At 38.3% G+C, this 15,480-nt stretch overlaps 2 protein-coding genes across 4 annotated transcripts in view; one reads left to right on the forward strand and one right to left on the reverse strand.

Annotated features, from left to right (window-relative positions):
* The first annotated feature begins 3,124 nt into the window (after nucleotides 1-3,124).
* On the forward strand, nucleotides 3,125-10,974 carry henmt1 (HEN methyltransferase 1). 2 transcript variants are annotated; one of them, XM_079688410.1, is made up of 9 exons: nucleotides 3,125-3,284; nucleotides 3,549-3,661; nucleotides 4,124-4,258; nucleotides 4,476-4,658; nucleotides 5,796-5,979; nucleotides 6,440-6,659; nucleotides 6,901-6,997; nucleotides 7,665-7,822; nucleotides 8,224-10,974. In XM_079688410.1, the coding sequence occupies exons 1-9, from the start codon at nucleotides 3,201-3,203 to the stop codon at nucleotides 8,334-8,336; spliced, it is 1,287 nt and encodes a 428-aa protein (XP_079544536.1). In that variant the 5' UTR covers nucleotides 3,125-3,200; the 3' UTR covers nucleotides 8,337-10,974. The 2 variants fall into 2 exon arrangements, with proteins under 2 accessions (XP_079544536.1, XP_079544535.1); XM_079688409.1 differs by having other exon boundaries at nucleotides 3,127-3,284; nucleotides 6,898-6,997.
* fam102bb (family with sequence similarity 102 member Bb) overlaps nucleotides 8,537-15,480 on the reverse strand; it is a 35,958-nt gene continuing 29,014 nt past the window's right edge. For both annotated transcript variants that reach the window (XM_079688436.1, XM_079688435.1), the window contains exons 9-11: nucleotides 13,396-13,532; nucleotides 12,326-12,395; nucleotides 8,537-11,170 (exon numbers count right to left, since the gene is read on the reverse strand). In XM_079688436.1, coding sequence (XP_079544562.1) covers nucleotides 11,128-11,170; nucleotides 12,326-12,395; nucleotides 13,396-13,532 — 250 coding nt within the window. In that variant the 3' untranslated portion in view covers nucleotides 8,537-11,127. The remainder of the gene's footprint in view (nucleotides 11,171-12,325; nucleotides 12,396-13,395; nucleotides 13,533-15,480) is intronic.

A 15,480-nucleotide genomic window follows, 5' to 3' on the forward strand; every position in this document is an offset into this window, starting at 1 on the left:
TAATCCTATTCTTGTCGGAAAATTAGCTGAGATTTTGGCCACTTTGTGATGTCACAATTTTATTTTGGGTTGTGCAACCATTGTAATAATAACCAACCAAGGTAACACCCGCCCAACTTATCACCTGAACCTCCTCGTAGAGCACCTTTCTGTTTTTTTTTTTTAAACCAATCATCTCGAAGAGAACCATGGGGTGTGGTAGTTCATTTGTATTTAAAGCTACAGACACAGAATTAGCACTTTTGAAACAGGGCTGAAACAGGGGTTTATGGCATGCTACAATTCATGATCGTTTGGTATGTCGAGCCAAACACTTCAGACATGTTTTAGTATTTATCTGAGGCCTCTAATATATTGTTGAGAGTATAATAGGGGACCTTTAACTTTGAACGATCAACTCTTCCATTACCATTCACTCCCCCACAAGCTGTGAGCTGTTCTCACTACATCCCTTTTGAACTACCACTTTTCATTATGAATTTCACAAATAAAACTAAAACTATTTGCCATAACTCGAAGATTGGAAACATTTGAATTAAACCTGCTTTCATCAATATTATCTACACACAATGGGTCACAAGGCTATGTGTTGTGTCAAAGAACAAGTTGTATTTAGTGTTTTGAATGGATTGTTTTAATGAAACAGTCCATAACTTTACTGTTTTGTATAAAATAGAAGGTGGACTACAATCCAACAATATACTACTTGTCCAGTGTAGTAATACAATGCTGCATGATTTGGAGTCACATGGAGCCTATTGAAAAAATTGCTGAATTTTAATTAAAGTATTCATTAAAAAATGTTTAAAAGAGGGCAAAAACCCAATAAAAAGAAAAGTGTCCAACTCGTGCAATGTATTCATACCCAATGCTGCATTAATTTGGAACATAATTTTGTTTAGGCCAAGCAGAATGTGTACATGTATGGATAAGGTAAGTCAATAGATAAGCAAAAAAAACAAAACAACCACAATAAATAACATAATTCGTTCTTAGGATATTTCAAACTTAATATCTGGAAAGGTTTGGAGCACTTGTATTAGAAATTGAGTGCATAATAAAACATGGTTGGGCTGAAACAAAATCAAATAATCTCCAGTCCTGAGAGCACTAGTTTTGAAGGCTAATGACCTTTAATATCAGAAATCATAATCAGAAACAGGTTTATTGCCAGGTAGGTTCGCACATACTAGGAATTTGACTTGATGTGGTGCATACGTAAAAGGGTCATTCCAGAATTGTAGGACGTTTCATGTCCCCCATATAAAAAAATCTAATAATCTATGCCCAAAAAGCTAAAATATACATTTCTTGTGTTAAACATACTTGTTTTGAGACAACATGTATATAAAGTTGTAGAAAAAGTGGTTTCAAAATATTATTTAAATGATCAAATAGCTCTCGAACACCCCCTAAAATGGAATTTTTCTCTTGTCCCAGCTTCTTGGTGACCAACTTGCATGTCAAATATAACATTTAGAATAGGGATTTGATTTACTTTTTTTGGTATTATTCTATTGATATATGTCTCTTGTAATGGTAAAATAAATTTGCTAAATCATAAACATATTTTAAATAACAGTAATTTTGCACAGAAGGTGTGTCCCTCAACATGCATTCAACCCTGTTACCCAAACCTTTTTAGATTGGCAGAGGAAGTGAAAAAACTGTAAATCAGATGACACAGTGGAAAGGACATCAGCAAGCCATGTAGTGCCATGGGTAGACCAAAACGAAGTCCTCTCTTAGATTTTTCATATTTTTACAATCTTTTCAGTCTTAAAAGAGTGTGGCACTCAACTCAACCCTGTTACTCTATATTATCAGAATAAAGCATATTAATTTCAAAGTTATCTTTCTTTCATTAGATATCCAAGTTTGTCCTTGCCTTGAAAGTAGCATTACATGCTACATCTAGCAATAATTCCTGAGGTTAAAGCTCAAATTAGCATTGATTTTCAACCCTGTTACTTTCAACCCTGTTACTATAATTAGAGTAACAGGGGTAATTCTTCATTGGAAAATATACATGTGATGCATTAGCTGGGCAAATCACTTTTTTTTAATGGTTTATTATCTGTTTTTCCTAAATACATAAAATAATTTTTTTAAATCTAGTTTTTTCAAAGAGATTTTTATATGTCCACTCAGGTGGACAGTATGCGTTCAGGGTTTGAACTGAAGAGATGTACATTTTGAAAAATTATAAATAAAGATGTGCAAACTTAAAATTACATTATAATAACATAAGTATATTGATTTACGGCCCAAAAAGATATTGCAGATGAAGTATTTTCAAGAATAACCAGGGCCAGGGGCTAATTTGAGGCCCCATGCACAGTTATTTGATGAGTGCTAGTGGAGCCTCGCAGCGGCGAAACCGTGCCACGCCACCCTAATTGCGCCACATAAGCGCATAGGTGCGCCTCAGATGAGGCCCCCCTCCGCAAGGTGTGGCCCCCTCCACAAGGTGAGGCCCCACACAGTCTGCATGATCTGCCTGTAGGGAGGGACGGCCCTGGGTACAGCAGCAGCAGTACCAGTATTCATTGTAGTTGAAATATAGCCAGTGATGCATGACGTCCACTGTAGTGGACAGGTGGTTAATCATGATTTCCTGCAAACATAAAATCAATACTTTGATCATTTATGAATTATATGATTCCTTAGTTGTTACTTGATGTCACCACATTTTTTATACCTGCAGGGGACGCTTTCCATTAAAGGATTGGCAAGATATAGATGGGTGACTTGGTCCATGTGGCTTTCTGTCGTCCATCTTGGTTTAGAGACATGTATCATGCACTTACACTGACTTTCCACTGAGGGGCAGTGTATGAGATGATGCAATAGGGTCCTATGTAGTGGCTGATGGTGCAACTATGCAAAAAAAAACAATGCGTATACAAGAAAACACCTTTTGAATAGCTGTCCACTGTCGTGACCTCTATGCATGAAAGGATTAAAGCAATAAAAATAAAAATAAAGCAGTCATTTACATGGAAATAGAATATTAACCAAGGTTACCTCTACTGAAGGCCAGCTGATACAATTTATAAAGATCCTGCTTCCAAGTAGCATTTTACACAGGAAAAACATAATGTATTATTGGTTGGGAAAGACCACAGACTCAATAACAGCGCCCTCTTGTGGACGGCGGGGCTGCCTGTGGTTAGGTTAATTACAACTTGAAGTCGAAGATGGAGCCAATGTTCACTCCGGCGCTGCACAGACAGAGACATCAGTTTGTCATCGATTTTGTCAAGAGGAAGAAACCCAAAAAGGTAAGTAAGTGAGAAACACACTTTATCCACTAAGCCAATATTTGTTAAGCAACGTTTTCTAACGATATCGCCGTAGCTCATTTCTGCATGCACCGCACGTGAGCTAACCTTAGCTTTATTCGCACAACATAGCTAATTCAATTTATTAGCATTCGGCTAAACTGAGTTTTGTTTTATGTTATAAAATTAACATTAGTTATGTGACTTCTACGGAGCAGTTTATACTTAGTCACAAACATATTGTTTCTCCCTGCTCCACCACAGGTGTTGGACTTGGGCTGCTGTGAGTGCGTTCTTCTGAAGCAGCTGAAGTTTCACCGTGAAATTGAACTGCTGGTTGGACTGGACATCGATGGTGTCCAAGTAAAAAAAAAGATGTAGGCTACGTACATTTAGAAAATCAAAATGCATGAGTTAAAGATCTGGGGAGAGCTTTTATTGATTATAAATGTTACGATATGGCAGATTTATGCAGAGGTGGAAACAATTATTGGTCAAGTTTATCTGCAGAAAAATGTAAATATATTGGCTGGATGTAGGTTTTTAGATGTGAATACTTATAAATCTGATGAATTGTCCAACCTATAGAAAATGTGATGGCCATTTTTCACTTTCCTCTTGACATTGTAAAGTTTAAAATGATCAAACAATTTGACGATTATAACACTAAATACAGTTATTTGCAACCCAAGATGTATGTAAATGCATCTCAAATAGTGAAATTGATGGTCACTGCAATGCGCCTTTCCACCACCATGCATTTCACTTTATTGTTGTTTTTGTGATCAGTTATACTGTGTGGATTTATAATGTGTGCACCTTGCTTGTATGTCCTTCAGGCATGGATTAGCTCCTATATCAACTGACTATCTGCAGCCAAGTTATGATCAGCTGCGCATCGAGCTGTACCAGGGCTCCGTCACTGAGAAAGACGCACGCCTCAGAGGATTTGATCTGGTGACCAGTATAGAGCTGTAAGGGAGTGTGTGGTTGTTGCAGTTCAATGTCTTCAAGGTTCCTTCTTTAGCACCTGTTAGTATTTATATTAGTAATTTTGGTTTGTAATTTACCTATATGGTGTTGTCTTTTTCCTCACTATGTTCACCTAACCATCTATCGTTGAGGTGTTTTTATCTATCAGTCATTCGACCCATGATCTGAACCCCATGTTTCCTCCCTGTCTGTCTGCAGCATTGAGCATCTCACTCTTGCTGATGTGGAGCTTTTCTCTGAGGTGGTGTTTGGTTACTTGACCCCTGAGGCGGTTATCGTCAGTACCCCAAACTCTGACTTCAACCCCTTTCTCCCTGGACTTGTGGGTTTCAGGCACATTGACCACAAGTTTGAGTGGACCAGAACAGAGTTCAAGTCCTGGTAGGCAGGTTTCTCATTTTCAGACTTAGAGTGTAGCGAACAGCACTACATTGATCGTGTTGATGAGGATGGTAGTGACAGGGAATGTAAATGGGTACATTTACTCTAAAATACATCAGCACTGTAGATATTTGGTATTGAGGTTTTTATAGTATATTTTTTCAGATTGTATTGATATTTGTATGTTATGAATGTATGTTTTTGACTTTTGCATTACTTTGCCTGCATTTTCTATTTCCTCTTATGATTATTGTATTCACCAAGGCCAATTATTTCTAAGAGAAAACCTACATGGCTACCTTATTCTATATACCAGTGGCGAACCGTGTCTATCACAACTGGACCTTCTGTAGACACACACACCCCCCGCCTTTATAATGTCCGTCTTTTCACTGGATTTTCGTCTTGAAAAGGGTACTCGCAACAATTCCGCAACTACTTCATCTTCACCTGTGGCACTTGCCATTTCAACGTTAAAAACAATTAAACGGCATGAATTGCTTCGTCGCATTAATCTAGAATCCTCTGTCTCGAGCCAGTGAATTACCGGGCCTTCTAGAGTACCCTGGAACCGAGGGAAACTGAAAGAATACGCCCATTGGCTAGAAATCAATATATGATTGGTTGATCAAACTGTCAATCCAAATGTACGCTCTCATTCAGTGCAACGGCTAGGGCATTCGATCAAGGATGTAGAATACCTTGGTTGAAGGATATTCTACCCAGAGACCCAGAACAAGATCTGATTGGTTGCTTTATTTTCTAACACAAAACCACTGAAATGCGTAGTGCATGGACCGAGAAGGACAAACAAATCAACGTAACACTGTAATATTACAGATCAACAACACAGATACCATTCTCATTTATTCCTTTTATATACATTTTATTTATATAATTAAATCGATTTTTTTGTTTGTTTTATCTGAGTGTTCCAGGGTGTTCTCTGAATACTGGTCATCAGAAACATGGAGGATCTGGATAAAAATACCTTGAAGGCCCTGACGGTTCGCCACTGCTATATATATATATATATATATATATATATATATATATATATATATATATATATATATATCCCCTAATGAAGGAAAGAATAATCTAACTGTATTTTGTCAACATTACCACCCTCCTTAGGGCTATGAAGGTGTGTTTGCAGTACGGTTATGAGGTGGAGTTAACTGGTGTTGGACAGGCACCTCCAGGTCAGCAGGAGCGCGTCGGCTTCTGCTCCCAGATCGGTGTGTTTCACCGTCTCGGGGGCAAAGAGCGTTACAACATGTTTGATGAAGATGCTGAGGATGTGTTTTCATACACTCTAGTGAGTAAACGTCTTTATAGACCACAACACCAGTCATTTTTGAGGCAGAGATCCAGTCTTCAAAGAAACAACCTGTAGCTATCTAACTGAATAATGGTGACTTTATCCCCCTCTTTCCCTCCCTGCATATTTCTGGCTGCCCATTATTTCCATTACAAAGTAAAGGCAACAAAAGTATAACATATTTTTTCTCTTTTTCTCGCTTGGTTGTTGTAATTTATTATAATGTATTCAACTTACAAAAGCTTTCTGGTTGTCAGTGGTTGTTTACAGAACCCCTTTAGGCTGTTAGCTCATTATTAGATCAATGTAGATTGAAGTACTGATGAAAACGTCTTTTCAATGACCCTTCTCTTATAACTAACCCAAACTGCATATAAGCCTGAGGCACACATACTTCTCCTTGAATTTGTATTATTTATCTTATTATATTTGAGTAAAATAGATGTTTATTTTTCAGCTGTATAGTATAATATACCCCAGCCTGCATGACAACAACATCTTGCGGAGGGTCCTGATGTGTGAGGTAGTTTACTGGGCGGAGAAGCTGAAGAGAAGATGGATCGCAGAGGAGACTGGTGAGAGGGATGACACAGATGATCTGTGCCAGGCTGAGGGTGAAGGGGGGGAATGCTTCAGAGCATCGGAGAGACACGTGGACACTGAAGAGGCACAGACAGGTGAACACCAGTCCTTAAAAGGTTGTATACAAATTTGGTTTGAAAATCCTAAATGGGAAACGGGCTTTGAGGTTATTTTTGTCAAACCCTTGTGTGTGTGTTTTCTCTAATTAAAAGATTTCTGCTGGATATCATTGTGTATAGTACTGCCTAGCGGCTTAAGTTACAATGTTCCTTAACAGATAAACACTTAGTCACACACAAACGTAATCATTTTCTTAAAAAACATATTTCACAGCAGCATGTGGAGCAGAGATGAAAGCCCTGGTGGATCAGGAAGAGGAGGATGGAGAGCTGTTTTGGAGACGCGGCCAACCGGATTCTGACAAATGGCGCAGGTGAGTTTCCTAAAGCAAGATGAAGATGAGTTATAAGGCCGTTTCTGGAATGCAGATCATGAACACAGGCCTTGTTCATGGGTCCTCTCTACTTTTGGCTAGCTGTGAAGATGCTGCCATTCCTGATATACAGTTGTTTCATACATTACATGTTTATCCATGTTACAAACTATTAAAAAGTATCAATGTGCCCCAGTAAACTGCTGTAGTCTTTCAAACTCCTATATTCTAAAATATCAATACTTGTGCACATTTCTATTTGAGCTGTATTGTACAGTATAGGTTTTGTTCAGAACATTGAATTATAATTCTTTTTTTCTTTTTCAAATGTCTATAATTTTTGTTTTAACCCAGTATGACTGCCTAGCTGCAGAAACATATTAAGCTACACCAAATGAATAACCATTTAAAACTTTTTTTAGAATTAGTTTCCAGTCTAGCAGCAATTGCAGCAAACTGATTGGTCTAAGAAAAGTTGATTTGATTTAAAAAAGCTTTTGATAGAATACGACAACAGACAAAGCTTCATTCGAAAACCTCAATGGGAGTTTTGAAAGTAAAAGAAATCTAGCACAAATTTCATTCTTGATATTCCAGTTGAGAAATATTTCCAAAAATTTGGCATCACCTTATCACCGATAACGTCCCCCTTTGTGTGTGCTGGCAGGTGTGTGTCTGTCCCTCTGGCTGTGCTCTGGTGCTGCTGCCCCAAAGTCAGCGTTCTGACTGGAAGTGTCAGTAATCTCAGACTCCTCCTGATGGATGAACCCGGAGTTAAACTGAGCCAGGACGGCTCTGCTATGCTCCTGAATCACCAGGAACAAGGTCATGTTACCAACACTTGTGTCCGTTATAGTGTGTGTAAAACATAAATATTTACACCTAGGAGGGAACTTGACCACCATGTTATTAAAAAATCTATAGTAGAGTATAATATGTCATAAAAAAGTCACTGTGAACATCAACTGGACCAGTAATAATAAAATGTATATTTGTTTCCACTTGACCCAGACCCAAATGAACTGGACTGCAGGAGTTAAAGCATCTTTGTTAATTAAGTAGTTTGCCCAATCACTAATCTTACAACTTAGCTCATTACACTTCCAAACAAAAGGCATCATGAGCAGAATTGTATTGTGTATTTCCTGCGCTGCTGCTTATTCTATGAATTTCAGAACTCAAGGTTGTTCTGGTTGTGACAATGTTCCTTCATTTGTGTGTTTCAGACCTTGATGATGATGAAGAGCACCGTGCTGATTTGGAGGACAGCGGATATGCAGAGGCCCGCCAGTGCCCCCCCCGCGCTGAACCAGAGGAAGACTGGGAGGCAAATGTTTGATCTTGAAGTAGGTGACTTCTTGAGTCAGCAATAGTTTACCTTGGTTACTACTGGACAATCTAAGTGTATTCACATAACAGGCCTTTAGAATAGGAATAAGCTGAAGGCTCAAATGTAAATTGTAAAATAAAAAGTGAGAAGAAAAAGGTCAGTGTAATTGTTTTACATTATACCCAAGTTGAAGTGCAATCTAAAAGAGGTCAAGGTTTTTAACAGTTTTATTCAACAGTGCCATGTACACATTTGAAGCATCCAGTATACTCGTATAGGAAGCAAATGTTGGTCAAAAGCACAAGTCTGTAACAGGAAACACTGGACAGTGTCATAACAGCGCAGAACACCACTTCACAGGAGAATACACTTAACAGTTTTATATAGACAACAGCTTCACAGAAGAGAAGAAGAAACCATGTCTGTAACAACATGTTCGGTACCAAGATAATCACACCTGATGATCACAGGTACAACTCAATATATTTGATCTAAAAAAAGAAAATAAACTTCCAATAGTTGATATTTGGTTACCATAATTCATAAACTTAACACTCTCTTGTGTAGTGAGAACATTTCTTTTCCAAACGATACAATATTTAGCAAAAATATGGCACAATATCAGCAATTTATGATAAAAAAAGAAAAAGTTTTCTTTTATAGATGAGATTTCAACATGGGACATTTACACCATACCAACAATGAAAAACACAAAATGAAAACATGGATTTACAGTTACATCATACACGGTGCAGATATCTGCCGTTAACATGACGACAAAATGTTTCCCTACATGCTGAATAGGCAAGCAAAATGTTTCCTTCAATGTGTTCAATATTCAGATTAAAAGATGGCACGACATCAAATTAGGACATACATGAATATGTGTCAAATTCTGCAAGCCAACAAAAGGACGTCTTAATCATGCAGAACACACCAACGTAAAAACAGAACACTGACGTATAGTTAAAACACCATACACTGATGAAGCTTGTGCGGATATTGATATAACAAGTATAGTTTATCTAGAAGAGGAGGTATCCTACCTCTACTATGGCTTATGACGGGAGACAGAAGATTACAGATACTGTACGGTCTGTTATCACTAGTTATAAAGCGGCTAATATTCTCATTATGCATAGGGCTGTCAAGATAATAACAGTGTGTTGTGTACTTTGGCTAATTTGCTTATGAACTGAATACATTGTGCACCTAATCTCCTATTAGGCTGGATGACATTTTCAGTAGATTTATATTGTTTGATGATATTTTAGCACTAATCGTTTATGTATTGATTGCGTCGGTTAATCAGACTGTTAGATTTTACAGTTCAGATGTTCTGAGGTAAAGATACACATTTTTTAAATCTAAAAACAGGTGCAGTTGAGTATTTTCTTCATGGCAGTGGATTACTGAACTAGTCCTTCACTTTACAATCTTTCTCTGTACAATCCTTGAGTGATACAAATTACGATATGCGTCAGTTACACAGGTTGAATTGTTAGTACGTCACAGGATCTTCCATTTGTTCACAGATGGTAGCTTCCTGGTCAACAGGCCAGCTCAGAAAGATGTAGTTAACCTCGCTAAGCAGTTATACATTAGACACATAGCAGAAAAGCTGGGCATTAGATATATGCCCTTTTTAGTCGTTTCTTATCATAGAAGCCCCTTTTTATGCTCTCTATTTACAGCCCTACAAAGGCAGACAGCTGTCACTTGAGAAGAAAGGCAAACTGCTTAACAGACAACAAAGTTGTAATACCTTCATTTGAACAATTAAGGCGGATTATATTACCAATAAAATGAGTTGCCATAGGATTAAGATAATACAAAAAAGGGCAAAAATTAAAACAGATAGTGAAATCATTTATATATGTGATTTTAAGGTAGCTTAGTAACACCAACGCACCTAAATATAAGTCAAAGGCAAAGATGGAGGTAATTAAGATCTGCTGAGAGAGAGAGAGATCAAGAAACTGAATTACTTAGATGTCAGTTATTGTCCTAAAAACCCAAGTTATGAACAAATGTATTGATTCTGCACTTGCCTTTGTAGGGCAGATTATTTCTGCAGGATTTACCAAAATAGTGCTCAGCAAACAAATAGTAAGTCAGCAAATTCTTATGTTCTCCCAATTTCTCTTTGAAAGTACCAATACAGCAATTCTTACAAGAGATTGTGTTACTGCTAATTATAAAATGTGCCACATAGCAAACACATTCACACACACACAGTCCACGTTCACTCGTCAAATAGCTGATGCCTCTTCTTTGTAGGAAAATATTCTCAACTTCCAAAACTGTTATCAGAGTGCCAACAACTACAACGTTTAAGCAGCGTATAGGTGAATATTAAAAAGAACACTTGAAAAGGAAGCCTAAAACAAACACTGAGAGACTAAAGGAATGTATTGAAAGCGCATTGCATACTTCTCTTCAGTGTGAATTTCAGTGCCATGATGCACATCAATAACTTGTCTTCTTCAAGTTCCTAAATGTTTAAAATGGGTTTGGTTTGAATGCTCACTGATAAAGTGTGACCTCAAAAGATTAGTCTAGAAACACCTAGAAAATGAGACGTGGACAGTTTTCGTTACATGTTATTTTTTCAATATCATATCTGTATGTTCACCTTCTCTGGGAGCTACAGTGTTGAAAAAGACATATGAACACAGGAGGGCGCTGTTGTCATGTCAACCGTTCAGTGATCAGGCGCGCTGTGGGAATGCAGATTGATATCGACACAGGCTCACCTCGATGTCATCGGTGTGAACCCCCATCTTTGAGGCTGCAGGTCTTAACGCTTTATCACCACCTGCTCGTACGTTCCAGCACCAACCCTGGGATAACCGGAAAAGACAAATTTAACTTGCATATCTCACCAGGTCATTATTTAAATATCATCAATACACAGTCAAATGCGCTAAAAGTTGGGTTAACTTTCCTCTGGTAGTCAGCTCTTTATGTTAAAATATGTTTTAACCTCTCACCTGCCCCTCAGTGGGTGGCTGTGCCGTTTTATATACTGGGCAGTGGGCACCATGCCAGGCCAGGCTAAGCTATTCTCTACCTCTGACCTAACCTACTTTGAACTAGGGCTGCTCAATTAATCGCGATTAAGGCTTGCAACGATTACGAAAAAACTTAATCGAAGTAAAACCATTATTTTTTATTATTATTATTATTATTTTTAAATACTTTTTTTTTTTTTTTTCTCCGTTTAATTATACTTAAAGTTCAGGGTAATCAACTGTTAAAAACATACTGTTCACATTTTTTTTTCAAAGTCAATGAATAATTGCATTTAATAATCGCAATTATTGACCCAAATAATCGAGATTATGATTTTTGCCATAATCGAGCAGCCCTACTTTAAACCTGCCTTCAACTCCCACTCTACCCAAACAAAGAGCAAATCTCAACTTGACCCGACCTTATATCTACATTGTGTCTGCTTGAGTTAAACTGCTGTGGCTAGCCTCTGCTGGCTGATAGGCGGTATTATCTCAACACCATGGACCACTCAGCACTACTAAAGTTATCTAGCTGCATGTGTCTAACAAATAGCTACTTGTTTTAGACCATTCTTTGACCTAGCGCATCTTTTTAAAGCCTTGGATCCTATCCACAGCCAAGCAAACGGTAGAGATCTTTCAGCATAACAAAGTCTACATTGTTTCAGCTAATGTCAGGTCATTAGATTTGCAAGTATCTAGTCCTAAAACTTCAGTACTGGACAAGTATGACAGCAAAAAGGAAAGGTTTATTATAACAAATCTTGGCAATACATCAGCTAGTTGTGTCAGTTTGAACCTAAGTGCTAGACAAACTATCAGACTGATATTGGCATCCCTAGAGCCATATGACAATAAAAGCCTCAACTAATAAAACATAGTTATTGTACTCCGATCCGGAGAGAGTTCCAAGTGCCATTACCGGATGACCCCGCTACATCTCCTATGAGCAACAATTGTTTTATAATGAGTAAAGTTCACCTGGTGGGGAGGTGATGGCTTCCCAGCGCCGTGCTTCCCCCAGGGCCGACGAACAGGCGCAAGCCTTCCTCTGAAACAGATAGAGTAGCAGTAACATGCGGTCAGCACTGAGAGTGCCCACATCCTCCTGTATAATTTTTGTTATGAGGAGCAGCCAGTTGCTAGGGAATCTAAAAATAATCATGTATTGACAGCAGCTTTCTTTTCCTAGCTTTGAGATGGATGAAACCTTGGAAAGAAAAACAATGCCTCACGCCTCAGAGTACACAGACTGAGTCATGCTGTGGCAAAATACTACGAGCTCATTACTGTCATTCAAGTAGCTGTGCATTTTACACAGAGACATACCACAGACTAGGGCTGCGACTACTGATGACCAATTTGATTAGTTGATAGTCAAATAATAAGTCGGCAACTATTTTCATACATTCATTCAGCATTTGAGTGAATTTGCATCCAAACATTTGCTCATGCCATATTCTTAAATAAAAAATGTTTTGCTTCTCTTTCATTTATATCATTGACAGACAAAACATAAACCCATTCTAAACTTGGGTTCCTAAATTGGATGAGCATTTTGCAAACTTTTCTGACATTTTATTAACAAAATAACTTATAAATTAATCAAAAACCCATTAAAAAAAAAAGAGAACATTTGAAGGATTGTTAGATGAAGTCTGGTTATTATTTTTATTTAAAAAAGAGAGAAATGCAGGATCTGCTTGAGACACATTCCCAAAGACCAGAACTCTAGAGTATTATATTTACAATTATTAACAACAGAGAAAAACCTTCACATGTCCACAACCAAGAAGCTAGAGTTAGCTTATGTTTGGCTTTTTAACTTGATAAATACGAATAAAAAAGCAGAACGATGGTTTTTTCCTTTGATGGATGGCTACAGAGTATAAGAATACTTTTGTTAGCTAAACCATTTAGAGACGATGTGCACAATCTGCCAACAGGACATACACAACAATGACTACTCAAAGAATGAAATCCTGCAGGTATGGCGGTAGCGATAGACTTGATAAAGGACACCATGTTGTTTCTCTGGATGTGTAACCTACCTTCAGCACTGGAGTCTAGCAGGCTTGGTGTGAAGTCTTGACTCTGGAGAATCTTTTCCACAACATCGTCAGCATCGACCCGCGTGTCGTCCATTCTCTTCAGCTGAGACTCCATGGAGTCCTGCTTCACAGGGTGTCTGAGGGGAGGATGTACCAGTCATTTTATGTCTGATTGGCCATTAATGGCTTCCACTTCTAACACATGATGCTGCTTGTGTGTTCACTAAGTTTTTAGTCGACTAGTTATCACCAAACAATTTGTTAATGTTGATATCAACACACTTTGTTTAAAATCACTTTTGTTGCCACTAATATTACAAACTACATTATGGTCATCATGGCAAAAACATGTACAGTGGGGCAAAAAAGTATTTAGTCAGCCACCAATTGTGCAAGTTCTCCCACTTAAAAAGATGAGAGGCCTGTAATTTTCATCCTAGGTACACTTCAACTATGAGAGACAGAATGGGGGGTAAGAATTCAGGAAATCACATTGTAGGATTTTTAATTAATTCATTGGTAAATTCCTCGGTTAAATAAGTATTTGGTCACCTACAAACAAACAAGATTTCTGGCTCTCACAGACCTGTAACTTCTTCTTTAAGAGCCTCCTCTGTCCTCCACTTGTTAACTGTATTAATGGCACCTGTTTGAACTCGTTATCAGTATAAAAGACACCTGTCCTCCACAACCTCAAACAGTCACACTCCAAACTCCACTATGGCCAAGACCAAAGAGCTGTCAAAGGACACAAATTGTAGACCTGCACCAGGCTGGGAAGACTGAATCTGTAATAGGTAAGCAGCTTGGTGTGAAGAAATCAACTGTGGGAGCAATTATTAGAAAATGGAAGACATACAAGACCAATGATAATCTCCCTCGATCTGGGGCTCCACGCAAGATCTCACCCCGTGGGGTCAAAATGATCACAAGAACGGTGAGCAAAAATCCCAGAACCACACGGGGGACCTAGTCAATGACCTGCAGAGAGCTGGGACCAAAGTAACAAAGGCTACCATCAGTAACACACTACGCCGCCAGGGACTCAAATCCTGCAGTGCCAGACGTGTCCCCCTGCTTAAGCCAGTACATGTCCAGGCCCGTCTGAAGTTTGCTAGAGAGCATTTAGATGATCCAGAAGAGGATTGGGAGAATGTCATATGGTCAGATGAAACCAAAATAGAACTTTTTGGTAAAAACTCAACTAGACGTGTTTGGAGGAGAAAGAATGCTGAGTTGCATCCAAAGAACACCATACCTACTGTGAAACATGGGGGTGGAAACATCATGCTTTGGGGCTGTTGTTCTGCAAAGGGACCAGGACGACTGATCCGTGTAAAGGAAAGAATGAATGGGGCCATGTATCGTGAGATTTTGAGTGACAACCTCCTTCCATCAGCAAGGGCATTGAAGATGAAACGTGGCTGGGTCTTTCAGCATGACAATGATCCCAAACACACCGCCCGGGCAACGAAGGAGTGGCTTCGTAAAAAGCATTTCAAGGTCCTGGAGTGGCCTAGCCAGTCTCCAGATCTCAACCCCATAGAAAATCTTTGGAGGGAGTTGAAAGTCTGTGTTGCCCAGCGACAGCCCCAAAACATCACTGCTCCAGAGGAGATCTGCATGGAGGAATGGGCCAAAATACCAGCAACAGTGTGTGAAAACCTTGTGAAGACTTACAGAAAACGTTTGACCTCTGTCATTGCCAACAAAGGGTATATAACAAAGTATTGAGATTAACTTTTGATATTGACCAAATACTTATTTTCCACCATGATTTGCAAATAAATTCTTTAAAAATCAGACAATGTGAATTTCTGGATTTTTATTTTTTCTCTCATAGTTGAGGTATACCTAGGATGAAAATTACAGGCCTCTCATCTTTTTAAGTGGGAGAACTTGCACAATTGGTGGCTGACTAAATACTTTTTTGCCCAACTGTAACTACTTATATTTATTTTATTCTATTTACGTCATATTAACCTGACTTTTTATTACTGGCTTTAGGTAATATTTTATTTTAAAAACAAATATACTGTCTTATTTTATGACAATCTATACCTTGATTTTATGAAAATACAGACT

This window comes from Notothenia rossii, assembly GCF_949606895.1.
Source record: "Notothenia rossii genome assembly, chromosome: 1".
Classification (NCBI taxonomy): domain Eukaryota; kingdom Metazoa; phylum Chordata; class Actinopteri; order Perciformes; family Nototheniidae; genus Notothenia; species Notothenia rossii.

What these genes read in the sequence shown, in the direction of transcription:
- henmt1 (XM_079688409.1), top strand. Translation starts at nt 3,201, where the DNA reads ATGGAGCCAATGTTCACTCCGGCGCTGCACAGACAGAGACATCAGTTT. An exon ending in GATTCTGACAAATGGCGCAG is followed by an intron (nt 6,998 to 7,664) that starts GTGAGTTTCCTA and finishes GTGTGCTGGCAG; the next exon opens with GTGTGTGTCTGTCCCTCTGG. An exon ending in CCTGAATCACCAGGAACAAG is followed by an intron (nt 7,823 to 8,223) that starts GTCATGTTACCA and finishes TGTGTGTTTCAG; the next exon opens with ACCTTGATGATGATGAAGAG.